We start from the raw sequence: 14,762 nt of genomic DNA, 5'->3' as shown, positions 1-14,762 counted from the left end.
AAACATGTGTTTCGGCGCACAACTGCATATTTTTGTACACTTTCGTCGTGTGTACAGCATTTATGCTTTGCGCCTATGAACGTACATAACATTACATTACATAACATAACATAATTCCATTCTTCAGGATTTCAACATAAATCACTTCAAGGACCTCCTTCAGAAGCTTGACGATACATTCGACTCCATTGTGGGTGGCATCAAGAATGCAATTGCGATGTTTAAGAAGATCACCCAACCAGACTACATCAAAGGGCTGCTGACAGAGATGATCAACTTTGTGAAGAGTCTCCCAAGCCTAGTTGTCCAGTTTGTTGAAGACTTCGTGGACCTTGTGAAGAAGGTGGTAAAATACCATACAGATCCAATCATGGAAAAGGTGAAACAGATCGCACAGAGGGTCAAGGCTTTTGCTGAAGAGATCAAACAAGACGCCCTGGAGTTCTACCACGTAAGTTCTTCACTCAAAGTTAAACTTTGTGTGTATTGTAAATATATACATGTATTTGGTCATATTGAGTAATATATTTCTTCCGATACAAATGATTTAATATGTAAATCAAATTACATGTATGTATGAATTACTCCCGCACACACATATGCTACGTGCATAATTAATTAGTTAATTATGTGTCAGCCTACTCTGACGTCATGAGTCATTGCTCATGATATTAATCACTGGTCAGTTGGATGGTTCTGTCGATTTTTTCCCTGTTGCCTTCGTGTGCCTGTGGTATTGCTCAGTGTGCAGTTAAACAAAACAGAAAGAAAGTAGTTCTACTTATGCATATGATCTCTAAATCTAATAAACATATAGTGTATTGAATGGCGTTCAGATATTGAGTACTTTAACAAAATATCTTATTCAAATAGATGTAGTTCGTGAGCATTATCTGTATTTAGATGTGTCCTGCTGAAGCACTTAAACATTCTACTTTACACTTGTGATTCCAGAGCATAGCTGACCCCGTTGTAATAACGCTTCCGAAAGTTGGCAAGATGCTGAAAGAGGCTGGAGATGATATCATCGCAATCTTCACCGACTTTTTCAAGAGTCCAGCACAATCCTTCTCCAGAATTGGTCAAGCTGTCATGAAGTACTAAATGAGTTTTGTGACATTAAGCATTTGGAATATAGTTCAAAATGTATTCATGAATATTTTATAATTTTGAAAATCAATGAGCCCAAGTTCGTTTCTCAGCTGACTTGCAAACAGAACAGAGTGGTTGAAATTTGCCCCCACAATCTGACCTGATGAGGTTGATGCACAGATAGTTGTTTTCTACTTTTCAAGCGATGAGGGGCGGTGGGGTAGGTCAGTGGTTAAGGCGTCCGCTCATCATGCTGAAGACCCGGGTTCGATTCCCCACATGGCTGCCATATATGAAGCCCATTCCTTGTGACGTAAAACCATACTCACTCACTCACTCTAGCGATGACCATATTATCATTTGTTTGAGTGGCATTTTAGAAGTTCAGACGTACAATATAGAACAATTTTTTAAAGGATATTATCTGTATCGAGACGTCGCACTCACGAAATAAAGAAGTTGTTATCCATAAAAAATTGTTCTATATCATATTATCATTGTTACTAAAATTGTCTTCTTCAGGGTTCGCCTTGCAGTCTCAATGGTAATAGATGCCAAGAATAAGATAGTGGACGCTTGTTCATTCTCCAAAGGTATTACAACAATCATACAATATAACTGGGTGAGTGAGTTAAGATTTTAACTCACATCGGCAATATTTCAGCCATATCGTGACTGATAACAAGTTATAATGTCATGATAAAGCATGGTAAATTATAAAAACCTGTCGGCGAAGGACGGTAAAAATAACTAAAATATGACAGATATAATTGTAAAACTAGTATGAGAATCTAAACCATCTCAATATACAAATCGGCCTATAAATGACCAACAACTGAAGGTAGGTCACCATCCCTTCAGCCGTTGGCGATTGTAGTCAAAATTAGCCATACATTAAAATAACACATATCTTACGATTAAAAACACGTGGTATGAAAAACCTTCGAATGAAATGGGACTTACATACCTTCTCATGGGGACAACAATATATTTGGACAGGATATGTTGTAATTAGTTATTGTAACGTGTTAAATGTATGCTGACCAATTTGTAAAGCCTCATTATTGTGCATTGACAATGAGATATGACGTGCTGGTGGTTCCGAAGCCAGATGTTTTAAACGGTGTTGCCTGATATGTGTATATATGTGGAACACTTACATTATATGATCCCCTTTAAGGAACAAGCCCGTTCTGGATGCATATCGGGGAAGGAGTGACCCAAATAACATATGACATCAAGGACTTGGTTGCCATGGTTATGGCCAAGGTCAACAGCATCATTCATCCCCGTTTATCAAGCTCGGATGGTACCAACGATGGCATCATGGGACCCGTTTGTATATTACTTGCCTACTTTTGTATATTACTTACCTGCTTTTGTATATTACTTGCCTACTTCTCTATTTTACTTACCTACTTTTGTATATTACTTGCCTACTTTTGTATATTACTTGCCTACTTTTGTATATTACATACCTGCTTTGTATATTACTTGCCTACTTTTGTATATTACTTGTCTACTTTTGTATATTACTTGCCTACTTTTGTATATTACTTGCCTACTTCTCTATATTACTTGCCTACTTCTCTATATTACTTGCCTACTTTTGTATATTACTTGCCTACTTTTGTATATTACATACCTGCTTTGTATATTACTTGCCTACTTTTGTATATTACTTGTCTACTTTTGTATATTACTTGCCTACTTTTGTATATTACTTGCCTACTTCTCTATATTACTTGCCTACTGCTCTATATTACTTACCTACTTTTGTATATTACTTGCCTACTTCTCTATATTACTTACCTACTTTTGTATATTACTTGCCTACTTCTCAATATTACTTACCTACCTTTGTATATTACTTGCCTACTTCTCTATATTACTTGCCTACTTTTGTATATTACTTACCTACCTTTGCATATTACTTGCCTACTTCTGTATATTACTTACCTGCTTTTGTATAATACTTGCCTATTTTTGTATGTTACTTACCTGCTTTTGTATTGTACTTACCTACTCCTACGTCACGTAGACAGAGGGGGGGACTTCTTCCTGTTTTTAAACGATTCATCAAGCAAAATTGTAAAATACAGTGTTCTTATGTTTAACAAATAATAAAATGTTAATGTTTTAATGTTCATAATTAAAAGATAACCTTGACTTAACTTAACACTTTCAGTAAGTTTGTTTCAGTAAGGTATATTGTCATGCTTACAAATGATTGTCAGTCAAACAACGCTTTCCTAATTCCAAAACTTGTTCTAGCAGCGAAACGCTTTAGGGATTACTCATTCATTCATTCAAGTGGCGGTGGGATAGCCTAGTGGTTAAAGCGTTCGCTCGCCACGCCGAAGACCCAGGCTCGATCCCCTTTATGGGTACAATATGTCAAGCCAATTTCTGGTGTTCCCCGCTGTGATATTGCTGGAATATTGCTAAAAGCGGCGCAAAAACCAACTCACTCACTCAATCAATCAATCATTCAATTGCTCCAGTTGACTAAGTTCAGTCCTGTTGACTGTCCAATACAATGATGAATACACTTGACATATCGAATTTCCAGTACAAGATGAAGAGCTGGTTTCACAATGAGTCACAGGTAATGCTGTCAAACGTCACTGCAAGGATGTCAGGACTGAAGACCATGGCAGATCCTTTCTTCAAGGCGTACAAAGACGTTACAGGCGTCGTCACTGATGTGAAGACGGCATTTGAAACCGTGAAAACAGTGTAAGTATCCGCGGTTCTATACAGCAACTACTGTAAGAGACTCTAGAAAACTACACATTTAATGTCTACAGTTTACACTGTTTTCACTTGGTGACAAAATCGAATATAGCAACTCAGAAATCACCCAAGCTGACACTTCACATGCTTTTTACAACGGTTGATGACACCTCAGTTCGTTCAATTCAGAGGTTTAAACTGGTTCTGCAATATGGCCTCCACAGCAGCCATATTGAAAACCTATGGCTGTAATGAAGCCAATTGGCTCAAAATCTTATGAAATTTGGTATATGTCCAGTTTGCATTTCCACTCAACACACATGTTTTCGTAATGTTTTAATACTGCGGTTGTTTTTACTCATACATCTTATTAGCTTCGGATCATTCGTATTTTAGTGTCATGGTTTAGTCTATTTGATTACCGCAAGCATATCGTGCTTGACTGTACTGATTTATCCATCACAAGGGATAAATATTTCAATGTCAAAGTAATCAATGATCTTTTTTATAATGTTAATTATCATTAATATTTTTTTTAAAAAGGAAATAGAAATACTAGATAAATTTTGAACTATATGTTTTGTAAATAAATAAATGATATTTTATTAAAAAAACATAAATTAGCAACTGCGATTGTTAGTGGCTGTATCCTCAAAAAGGGTTAAAGTATTAGCTGAGAGGGTTTTTAAACGTAGTATTTTATAGTGTGGCTAAATTTTCCTCCAATCGCCAGCGGCTGAAGGGATGGAGTAAATCCAACTAGGGCCCATGCAGGTAGCAAAGGCACTGTAGATCTACCTTTACGTGTTGGCGATCTATAGCCCGTGTTTGATATTGTATTGTCTCTTTAATTAAAATGTTTTAGATTTACATGCTACTTTTATGTTCATATCTGTGATACTCTAGTATATTTACTGTCTATCGTCGACAGGTTTTAATCTTCAAACTGTTTTCATCTTTATTGTATAAATTGTTTTCGTCACGATATTGCTGCGACATTGCCGATGTGACGTTAAATATTAACTCACTCACTCACTCACTATGATTACCGATTATATTTGAACAATTAACTGTTGACAGAAACTTTGGTAAACTATTTGTCTTTCTTACCGGTCTTGATTCAGATGAATTACTATTATGTAGCGCTGTTTGTCTATAGTTATTCTCATATAATGAGGAAAAAACGTTGTGTTTCAAGAAATGACGAGTGTTGCACCTTAGTGAGACTGTCTGAGATGTATTTCTAGCTCAATTAGCAAGTTTGCTGTATCCATATATGTCTATTACCGAAAGTCATTGACTTATTACATCCAGGGTCAATGTGGGAAAGTCACTGATTCAGAAGATATTTGGGAACAAGTTCCACCGCAAGTTTCCAGCAGAAAGAACAGCCGGACCCTGTACAGAAGCTGTGTTTCCTTCCAAAGGCGGGGACAAATATGACACCATCGGCGTTGATGTTACCGCCAAATCTCGACTGAAAGTGAGATCTATTCACTTCAAGTTGTAGAAATGGCAGTTCTTAAATGATTAGCATGTGCAAAGTACTTGCGGTTCAACAAGAACGGAGTTAGCTTTATTCATATAATAAGTGAAATAGTTAAGTCCAATTCAATCGGTTAAAATCCATCTGGTCCATCCACACGTGACACGTATATAGTATATCTTGACGCTGTCTCTGAGGACTTATACATACAGCTGGTATATAAAAAACCGTCTGTGTTAACGATGCATTACCTTGCAAATATATTGACGAGTATGACTCAGCAGAAGGAATTGGACACAGACGTACATACACAGTTTGGGGAATGTGATGCTTGTATATGCAGAATATGAAAGTGATGCTCTAAAACTAAAAGATGAGGTGAGGTGAAATTGGGTTTAACGTCGTGCTTGAGAATATTTCGCTCATATGACGACGTGCATGCGTGTGTATGTGTAGGTGCGGCTGCTTGTGCTAGCCCAGACTGAAGCTGGTTTTATAGTGCTAGCCCACTGAGATACCATGCCGCAGTGAAGCATGAATACCCCACTCAGACACATTATACTGACTCCGAGCCGACCAGTCCTTGATGTACCCATTAATGCCGAGCGTCAGGCAGGGACCAACAAGTACCATATTTTAACGTCTTTTGGTATGACGCGGTCGGGGATCGAACCCGCGACCTTCCGCTCTCCGGGCGGACGCTCTAAACGCTACACCACGGAGGCGGTCCTAAAACTAAAAGATATATGTCTGTTTATATTTCAGATTGTTAATCCTGTAGCTGGTATCGTCCGATCAACAGGTGATGACGAAATCACAATTACACCTACAGATGACAACTTCATGGAATACGAGATCGTCATCAACAACGTCATTCCCAACACTGAGGTCACTGATGAAGGCTCTGTCATGGAGGCCGGAGACGACATCGGCACAGCAGGAGACAGCAACTGCAATCCCAACTTCATACACGTTGCCCTTCGTGTCACAGAAACAGGAGAATACGCTGACCCATCTAAGTATCTTGACAGAGTTTTGCCGATCCCACACTGGGAGCAAGACTGCAATGAACACACGTTCTACTATATTGGCAAGGCATACGATGCCGACGGCACCACGGATGGATCCCCCAAAGAGATTGTAGATAAATACATGGATTCTCATTTCACAAATATGACGACTTTAGCTCATGTTGAGCCTGACCCCGCTCCTCCGTTTAAACCTGACGGAACAGATCAGCCAAAGGTCAAGGCTCTTGCAGGGTCCTTCCACAATCTCTTGTCGCCGCTGAAGAACTTTGGCCAAATGCTAAAATCTATCGCGTAAGTATAGACTTGTGGAAAGTCGACCAATGCCTCAAATTCATTAGGTAGTTATGTTAACTGGATGTCATATCAAAATTATGTTCTAAACTGTATGACTGTGTGTGAATGTAATTTGGCCGACAGATTTACATTTTCAGGACGCATATAAGACACGTGGAGTTTCATTGTCTATTCGACCATGTGAAGATCCGGGTTAGAATTGATCTTTACTTACCCATGCTAGACGTAAAAGGTGACTAAAGGGATCGGATGGTCAGGCTCACTGACTTGGTTGACACATGGCATGGTATCCCAATTACGTAGATTGCGATGGTCATGCTGTTGATCACTGAATGTTCTGGCCCAGACTCGATTATTTACAGACCGCCGCCAAATAGTTGGAATATTGCTGAGCGTAAAACTAAACTCACTCACTCACTCATTGTCGATTCAGCGTCAATGTCTAAATCACTCTTTTACCCCTACAATAGGGTTCCAAGTATTGACTCTGTCTTCAACCTCAACACAATGACGGTATCCAAGCTCAAGGATATACTGATAGCGAAAGTGGACATCGTGAAGAGAATAGACGACTTTGTTTCCAAGGTTTACCACTGTCTTAACTCCAAGCCTGTTGAAGAGCCAGTTTCTCTCTCGACCTTTAAACTACGTAGTCTTCTTGCACTTGGCAAAATACCTGTCATTGGAGACAAGATTGGAATGGTCAAATCATTAGTAGCACATGGACTTGATGGTAATGTTTAATTCTTGTTCTCGTGCCAATTCTCAGCAACTTCTCCCTAAGAAGTATTTGATAACCTTTAGTAAAGATATGATTGCCCAATATTATGGGGACTGTATGTGGACCGTGTATATGCGATACTTCAACTCATAACCTTGTCATCACATCTGTTCTGTTTTGTAGAACTTTTTTTAGAATTCAATAGTTTGCTGCGTTTAACAATACATATAGTTCTATTTTACCTAACTGCTGTGTTATTGATCCATTTATTACAACTTGATGAAAATGGTCACACAAATCATAAAACCAAAATTGAATGTTTGTTATTCATAGGTATTCAAATTCCTTAATAATGCACATGCTTCTCGTTTACCACAGCTTGTCCAAACTTGAAGTCAGGACTAGCGTTTGGCTTCGGCCACCTGTGCACCCCTGATCACGACTGTCATGGCATGGCCTGTGGCCTCATGTTTCCATACTCTCACTATCACAAGACTGTCACAGTGCATATCAGATCATGTGGCTCCAAGTTAAAGATTCGGTTTCCGGGTATGACAAGTGAACATGACGCTAAAGGTATGCCAATGAAGGATTGAGACTAACACTACAATATACCTAACTCCGTTCGTTAAATAACAGAGATGTGGCAAGATCCATGCATGAGACGAAAGGTATGCTAATAGATGATGTCAACTAACTGTACACACATATATGATAATTCCATCGGATAAACATTCATATTTTGGCAAGGTTCACACGTCTTACATTAGTTGGTTTTTGTTACTAATGCATGACTGTATAAATTCTGTGAATGCATATATATGTACACATATAATTATTCACTTCTTCAACACTCAACAAAGAGACGTTGTATCCTCATATTTGATTACAGTTTAACATGCTTGGTGTTTGTTTTTTCAAGATGGCCCTCAAATCATCGATGTGCCTCTCACAGACGGCTTTGTGAAAAATTTCCACGTCACCTTCAGACTGGACACTTCCGAGAGTGGAGCTGATATGGTAGCGAGTCTCACAGGCAATCTGTGCTCAACAAACTTTGGCTCTTGTCTGCCTATGGTGAATATTTTGAACAGAACGAAGTTCCACAATCCAAATTGTACAACAGGTAAGACGTTATATCATAACCCGTACATTCTATCTCCACCATATAGCTGGCATATTGTTGAGTCTGGTATTTAACAACAATTCTATGTTATTTTCTATGTGACGTATAGTTCCTATATTGCACATTGCGTTTAAGTCATATGTTTATATTCTCATACAGGTTATCTTCAACGTCTAAATGTCAGCATATTGAGGGTCATATCATAGTATTTTTTTGAAAAGTATTTTGGATGACATGACAACGTATGGTAGGGATTTACAACTTCTTGGATATTTACAACACATAACGCCACCTGATAAAGGGGCAAGAAGTAGCCGAGAAACGTCATGTTGTAAATAATGAAGAAGTTGTAAATCCATACCATACGTTGTCATGTCACCTTCCAACTTCTAAATTCCCATCAAGCATCTATTTTGAATGAGATTTGTTGTTACAGCTAGTGCCAATGCCAGTTTTGCGTCTCAAATCGAGTCTATGAGTATCCGGCAATGGATGTCAAAGATATCCCAGTGTCACCTGGACCTGCGAGAGGCTGGAGAGTTGCTCAACGACATCAGACAGGCCGTCCTCAACGTGGTACGTAATGCCTTCCATTGTCAGGAACCTGATGTGGTAGCGCCATCACAGTAGTTCCGTACAAGGATTGAAAAAAGAAACAGTAGGATAAATGATGGATGATACATAATTATATCCCGAATCGATGTCATAAAATCGAAAGTAGTAATTATTAGCTTCGTTTTTAAGTAAGTGACAATTGTAGAGCATTCGCTCTGGAAAATACGTAAGTTCCTAGTCAAGAATTAGAATATCATTGAAACAGATACATAACAGAAATGTCATTCAAGACCGGCTCAAAGAACCATGAAAATTAAAGGTTCCCTCCGAGTTACAGGTACTGAACGAAGTTTTCTGGTAAACATTCAGAGACATTTATTAAAGATTAGAAGGTACTTGATAATAGAACATTTTGGCGTCATCACTGTATTTGAATTAAGATCCATTCGAACAACTTGTATTATTTCCAGTTTGGTATTTGTATTCTAAACTGATTATGTGCTGCCGATTCGATTTGATTTTGATAGCATTGTATGATTATTTGTCGTACCTTTCAGCTGTTTAACACTATCAAGAATCCCCTAAGAGCATTGCAACAAGAGTTCAAAGAAAAGAAAGACAGTTGCAGTAACAAGCAAATCCCAGTAAAACCCTTTGAGCTGACATTTTTCAAATTCGAGAATGTTTTCATGGTTGGACCAATTCCAATGACACTAGGTACGCATTTGTTCTTCGTTATTGAATATGTTGAAAATTAGATCAAAACGTGATATTGTCATAAGCAATGTCCAGGCCAGATTTTTGTGGTATCAACTGGACATTTGTGCTCTCAAAGAGATGCGTTTAAATGTACTTCTTTTCATAGTGTAATTGATACGGTATGCAGGAGAACTCAACAGATAACTGAAGAACATAATCTTTCATTCAGGATTTGGCGCTGGTGGTACTGTTGGCGTTGGAATTGAACTTGGAGTGTGCTTCATGAGCATGAAGTTGAAGGTAAGGGTCTTTTTGGAGGCAAGTACTGTGTTTCCTTGTTGGCTAACACCGCTATCAGCAGTACTAACGGGCCTGCTCATCTGATTCAGTTTGTCGTCCTATGCGACAAACAGAGTAGATTGCAGAGAACTAATATCCCTACCACAAACACACGTCGGGTTTTAACTGAGGTATGTAGGTATTACGCCGCTGTAGCAATATTCCATTAATATCACGGCGGGGAACACTAGAAAGGGGCCAATGTACCCACGTGGGGACTCGAAACCGGGTCTTCAATGTGACGAGCGGAAGCTTTAACCATTAGGCTACCCCACCGCCCCGCTACTTTAAGTAAGGAACAGTACATGCATGATATTTTTGAGCAATATGTTTTCATGTTCTCTGATTCGGCGTCCTCAGACGTTATAGTCTTGGCAAATCACGATTATTACAGTATAGTATTTTTAAACACATGTGCCATCACAATGGTCATTTTCAATATATTCCAGGGAACGGTGACACCCAGTGCTTCTATCAAAGTTTGGGGCAGTCTTGGGGTGGACATAGGATTCGCTTATGGAGGAATCACACTGACCGGCTACATCATGACGACAAAGTTTCCAATTGTTGGCACATTAGGGTTTGCGAAATTCCCACTGGACGTGACGTAAGATATATTTCAGAAATTATTTCGAAGTAACAAGTAATAATTTAGCTGTAAATAAGCACGATTCTCCTTGGAATACAATGACATATACTGAAGCACTTTGAAAACGTATAGACCTTTTTAGCATTATTTCTAAAACAAAAGATAACAAACGTGAATGTTGTATCGAAGGATTGAAATGCTTATTAAAGACGTGTTATAGACCTATTTTCCGAGTTCAGATCCATTGCATGTTTTTTTAAGAAGACACAATCGCTAAAACACACCTTTCCCCCGTTTCGTTGACAACGCAATGCGATCGTGAAAATGAACATTCATTCTCGTTCATTGCCCAAGGTCTCATGGATTGAAGGCAAGGGCATCAATGGGACAAACGCGATTTAAAACAATTCCACGACTGATTTCACAGGAACGGGAACGTGCCAGGCGTTTTAATGTTTACCAGTCAACCATAAGCCGTCTTATCACTAGACATGAACAAACAGGAAGCGTTGCAGACCGTCCTCGACCAGGCCAACTTCAGGCCTACCGTGGTCGCATATTGTAGCCCCGACACCGCCAGGCCCGCCGTCGATTTGCGCAGCAGAATGGACCACGGCATTTCTTCCGTAGAATTGTGTTTTCGGACGAGTCGAGGTACTGTGTTTCCTTTGTTAATGGAAGAGAACGAGTTTATCGGCGACATGGTGAACGTTACGCCAATGCATTTGTCAGCCAGCAAGATCGATTCGGCGGTGGAAGTGTGATTGTTCGGGGGGCAATAAACGCACGTTTCAGGAGCGATCTTCACGTTATTCCGGGCAGTCTCACAGCACAGCGGGTGAACTTCTAAGGCCTGAAGTCGTTCTTTTGCTGCGCCTTCACAAAGACATCAACGTCGGTTGATATTCCAGCATGACAACATATTCCCAAATGCCACAAGAGTGATACAAGCCTAAGTTCAGCAAACTGGAATCATTGTGATGGACTGGCCCGCTTATTCACCAGACTTAACCCCATTGACCACTTGTGGGACGAACTTGGAAGGCGCGTTTACAGACGTCAGCCACCGCCAGCCAACATTGCAGATTTGACCTTGGCCTTGCAACAAGTATGGAGGAACATTCCTATGGCCTTTATCACTCGTCTCTGTGACTCTATGCCCCAACGTACGTCGTCATATGAGCGGAATATTAAACGACGTTAAACCCAATTTCACCTCACCTCACCTATGCCCCAACGTATCCATGCCTGTGCCAGAGCTGATGGAGGCCACACGAGAAACTGACTGTGATAACGGGGGTGCCTCAGTTTGGAAGACGGTGTACATGTCATGTCGACAACAGCCCATTTTGTCTTCAACAGACTGAATGTTTATTCCATGTGTTTTTCGTAAATAATAACAATTGATTTCATCCCATGACCTGTTTTATTTTTTCTCATATCAAACTCGGCTATGCGTTTAAAAGTGTGTCAGTATGTGTTAATTTATAATGTCAAGATTTTATGTCATAACTGTCATAGATTTCAGAGATGTGAACATTATTGCTGTCCTTTATGTCTGCCCTGCCTGCTCGGTTAATACAACCAATATATCAGTCACTTTTATGTGACACAAACAACTCAAAGCCATCTCACTTGTTGAAGAAATATTTCTTAATGTGTGTCTTTCGTCTTGGCAGTGCTCGTATGGATATGGAGATGGTGCCTTTAGCCCTAAAACTTGAGGCATACGCCAAGCTGAGGCTGATATTTGTAACTGTCACCGTGTACAGAGGCAATATTTGGACCTATTCGACACCCACAATCAGGAAGAATATTTTCACCAAGCCGAGCAAAGGGAGTGACGCCTCACCTCCAACATTCTCTAAGAATTCCCTTGGCAAGAGAAGCAAGAGATCTTCTGATGCGGGGGGCTGTGAGGTGAAGCAGATCAAAGGACGCTCCCCATCTGATACTGCATTCATTCTGAAAGTCACATCCGATGATGATGTCAGTGAAGTGAAGATGCATTATGGCATAGGAAGATATTCAGGTGGTACTGATGCTGTGGACTGGACGGAAATGGCTGGAAACACACTTACAGTGCCAATGAAGCTTCCATTTGGTGTTCCTCTGTATTGGACATTGAAGGCCAGTAACAGTGAAGGCGGGGAGGCTAAAACACAATGCATGCTGCACACATACGATAACACTCCTCCAGATGGTAGAGTTGATGAAGATTTCAGGATATCGAGTAATCCATTCGAACTTGGAGGCACGGTTGTAGTGCTGGATGACAGCATAGTCGATCCCCAACAAGAGATAGCTCTCGGATTCAGTTCTGGATCACAGGGAAGCGAGATCATTCCTTGGGAACCAATATCTCTTGAACGGACCACTGTGAGGTCTGGGGAACCAACAGAACTGAAATATTTCTCCCTGCCAAAGACCGGAAGTCTGACTGCTGAACCAATTAAAACTGCTAAAACTAAGTTTGATTATGAATGTGCTAAACAGTGCATTGATTTCGGCCAGAAGTGTGTTTCATTTGATTTCGAATACAATTCTCAGATATGTGACCTCCATTCTGTCGGGGAAGGCCCAAATGCTGCTCTCCGACACAATGGAAACTACAAGTCCTTTGAAAGACTTGGCGTTGGTCAAAAACATTACAAAATCTTCCAAAATCTTAACTTAACCCACAAGGAGACATATTTCATGAACACCCATGTTACCAATGAACTTGGGTATGAGAGCCATCTGACCTCGCACGGAACATTAATAGATCTGACGCCTCCTAGTCCTGGACCTGTCGGGAATTCCACGAAGGATGAAACCACATTCGATGGCTGCTCGGTGTCCATTCTCCAACGCTGCAAGGAGCTGTCAAAACTTCCTAATCACAGGTGAGTATTTTTGTTTCCGACATATTTGATGGCATAGTAACAGATACCAGTGGGATATAATACATGTGCTTCACACAAAGTGTAATAAAATAGATGAAATCAGAAGTTAAATAACGCATCTTTCAATACATATTCATGATAACATCCATACCACCTTGAAGTCGTGACTCACAATTTGTGAGTGTATGTTAATGCATGGCGCACAATTTCTGTTTTTGCGCATATTTAAGCTCACACAGTGTCATTGCTTGTTGACATCAACCCACTGTGGGCATGCAGCATCTTCGCTGACACTGCATAATGTCTCTTTGGGGACGTGATCAGAAGCTTGGCAACACTAATGCATATCCACAGGCTAGTCGTCCATGTCACGTTAACAAGAAAACCCTTCTGTTTGTGCATCTGCGATGTCGACTGCAACGTTAACAGTTCGGACAATTCCTGGGTTGAGACCTGTTAATGGCAGAACCGACATCGCATGCGGTTCAGAGCATGGACTGACTATGGGAATTAGAATTCTCATTAGTTTTCCAAAAAGAACTATTAGACTGCTGAATGTAATGAAACACATTCATTCATCCCTGTGTGTGCTGCACAGAAATGTGTGAAGATGTGCATTTTGCTTGTCTATATCTATTGACAAACTAGATTATCTTCTTCTCTTCTCTGTTTAGGAAAATGACTGATGGAACTGATGGTGGTACTGTCTTCAACGGACACAAACACCTGTATGATGAAAAATATACTCTTTCCAACAACCTTATTGCAGGTAAGCATTAACATTAAACTAACTCATGGTCTTACATGCGACGTTTAAAGTGTCATGTCCCATACTATGAATAAGCGTTACAGAAGCTACTTTCCTTATTCATTCCAACTGGACAACTCCGACTATATCATATGCAAGTGTCAAAAAGAGAAGACAAGCATATGCTGTCCAAAAGGTGGTATCACATACAAAGACAAGTGAATTCTTCCCCTAAAGATCCCCGTGAAGATTCGGGTTAGAATATTGGTCTTCAGTCACCCACGCTTGTCGTAAGAGGCGACTAACCAGATCCGGTGGTCAGGCTCGCTGACTTGGTTGACACATGTCGAATCCCAACTGCGTAGAACAATGTTCATGATGTTGATCACTGGATTGTTTTGTCCAGACTCTATTATTTACAGACCGATAGCATATAGCTGGAATATTTCTGAGTGCGGCGT

The 14,762-nt window shown here is 40.0% G+C and overlaps 3 protein-coding genes across 3 annotated transcripts in view; all 3 read left to right on the top strand.

Moving 5' to 3' along the window:
• Nucleotides 1-14,762, top strand: part of LOC124278266 — a 200,798-nt gene that overhangs the window by 108,678 nt on the left and 77,358 nt on the right. The window lies entirely within an intron of this gene.
• The window catches only part of LOC124278268, a 187,787-nt gene that overhangs the window by 133,309 nt on the left and 39,716 nt on the right, over nucleotides 1-14,762 (top strand). The window lies entirely within an intron of this gene.
• LOC124278265 overlaps nucleotides 1-14,762 on the top strand; it is a 43,666-nt gene that overhangs the window by 13,110 nt on the left and 15,794 nt on the right. The window contains exons 19-34 of the mRNA XM_046713982.1: nucleotides 128-451; nucleotides 955-1,097; nucleotides 1,615-1,685; nucleotides 2,273-2,427; nucleotides 3,665-3,831; nucleotides 5,143-5,311; nucleotides 6,080-6,636; nucleotides 7,110-7,372; nucleotides 7,739-7,936; nucleotides 8,283-8,486; nucleotides 8,923-9,062; nucleotides 9,599-9,758; nucleotides 9,970-10,040; nucleotides 10,529-10,686; nucleotides 12,348-13,553; nucleotides 14,228-14,322. Coding sequence (XP_046569938.1) covers nucleotides 128-451; nucleotides 955-1,097; nucleotides 1,615-1,685; nucleotides 2,273-2,427; nucleotides 3,665-3,831; nucleotides 5,143-5,311; nucleotides 6,080-6,636; nucleotides 7,110-7,372; nucleotides 7,739-7,936; nucleotides 8,283-8,486; nucleotides 8,923-9,062; nucleotides 9,599-9,758; nucleotides 9,970-10,040; nucleotides 10,529-10,686; nucleotides 12,348-13,553; nucleotides 14,228-14,322 — 4,081 coding nt within the window. The remainder of the gene's footprint in view (nucleotides 1-127; nucleotides 452-954; nucleotides 1,098-1,614; nucleotides 1,686-2,272; nucleotides 2,428-3,664; nucleotides 3,832-5,142; nucleotides 5,312-6,079; nucleotides 6,637-7,109; nucleotides 7,373-7,738; nucleotides 7,937-8,282; nucleotides 8,487-8,922; nucleotides 9,063-9,598; nucleotides 9,759-9,969; nucleotides 10,041-10,528; nucleotides 10,687-12,347; nucleotides 13,554-14,227; nucleotides 14,323-14,762) is intronic.

The sequence above is a fragment of the Haliotis rubra genome, unplaced genomic scaffold (assembly GCF_003918875.1).
Source record: "Haliotis rubra isolate DU_JTF1 unplaced genomic scaffold, ASM391887v1 Scf234, whole genome shotgun sequence".
Classification (NCBI taxonomy): domain Eukaryota; kingdom Metazoa; phylum Mollusca; class Gastropoda; order Lepetellida; family Haliotidae; genus Haliotis; species Haliotis rubra.
This window is presented reverse-complemented; position numbering and strand designations above follow the sequence as displayed.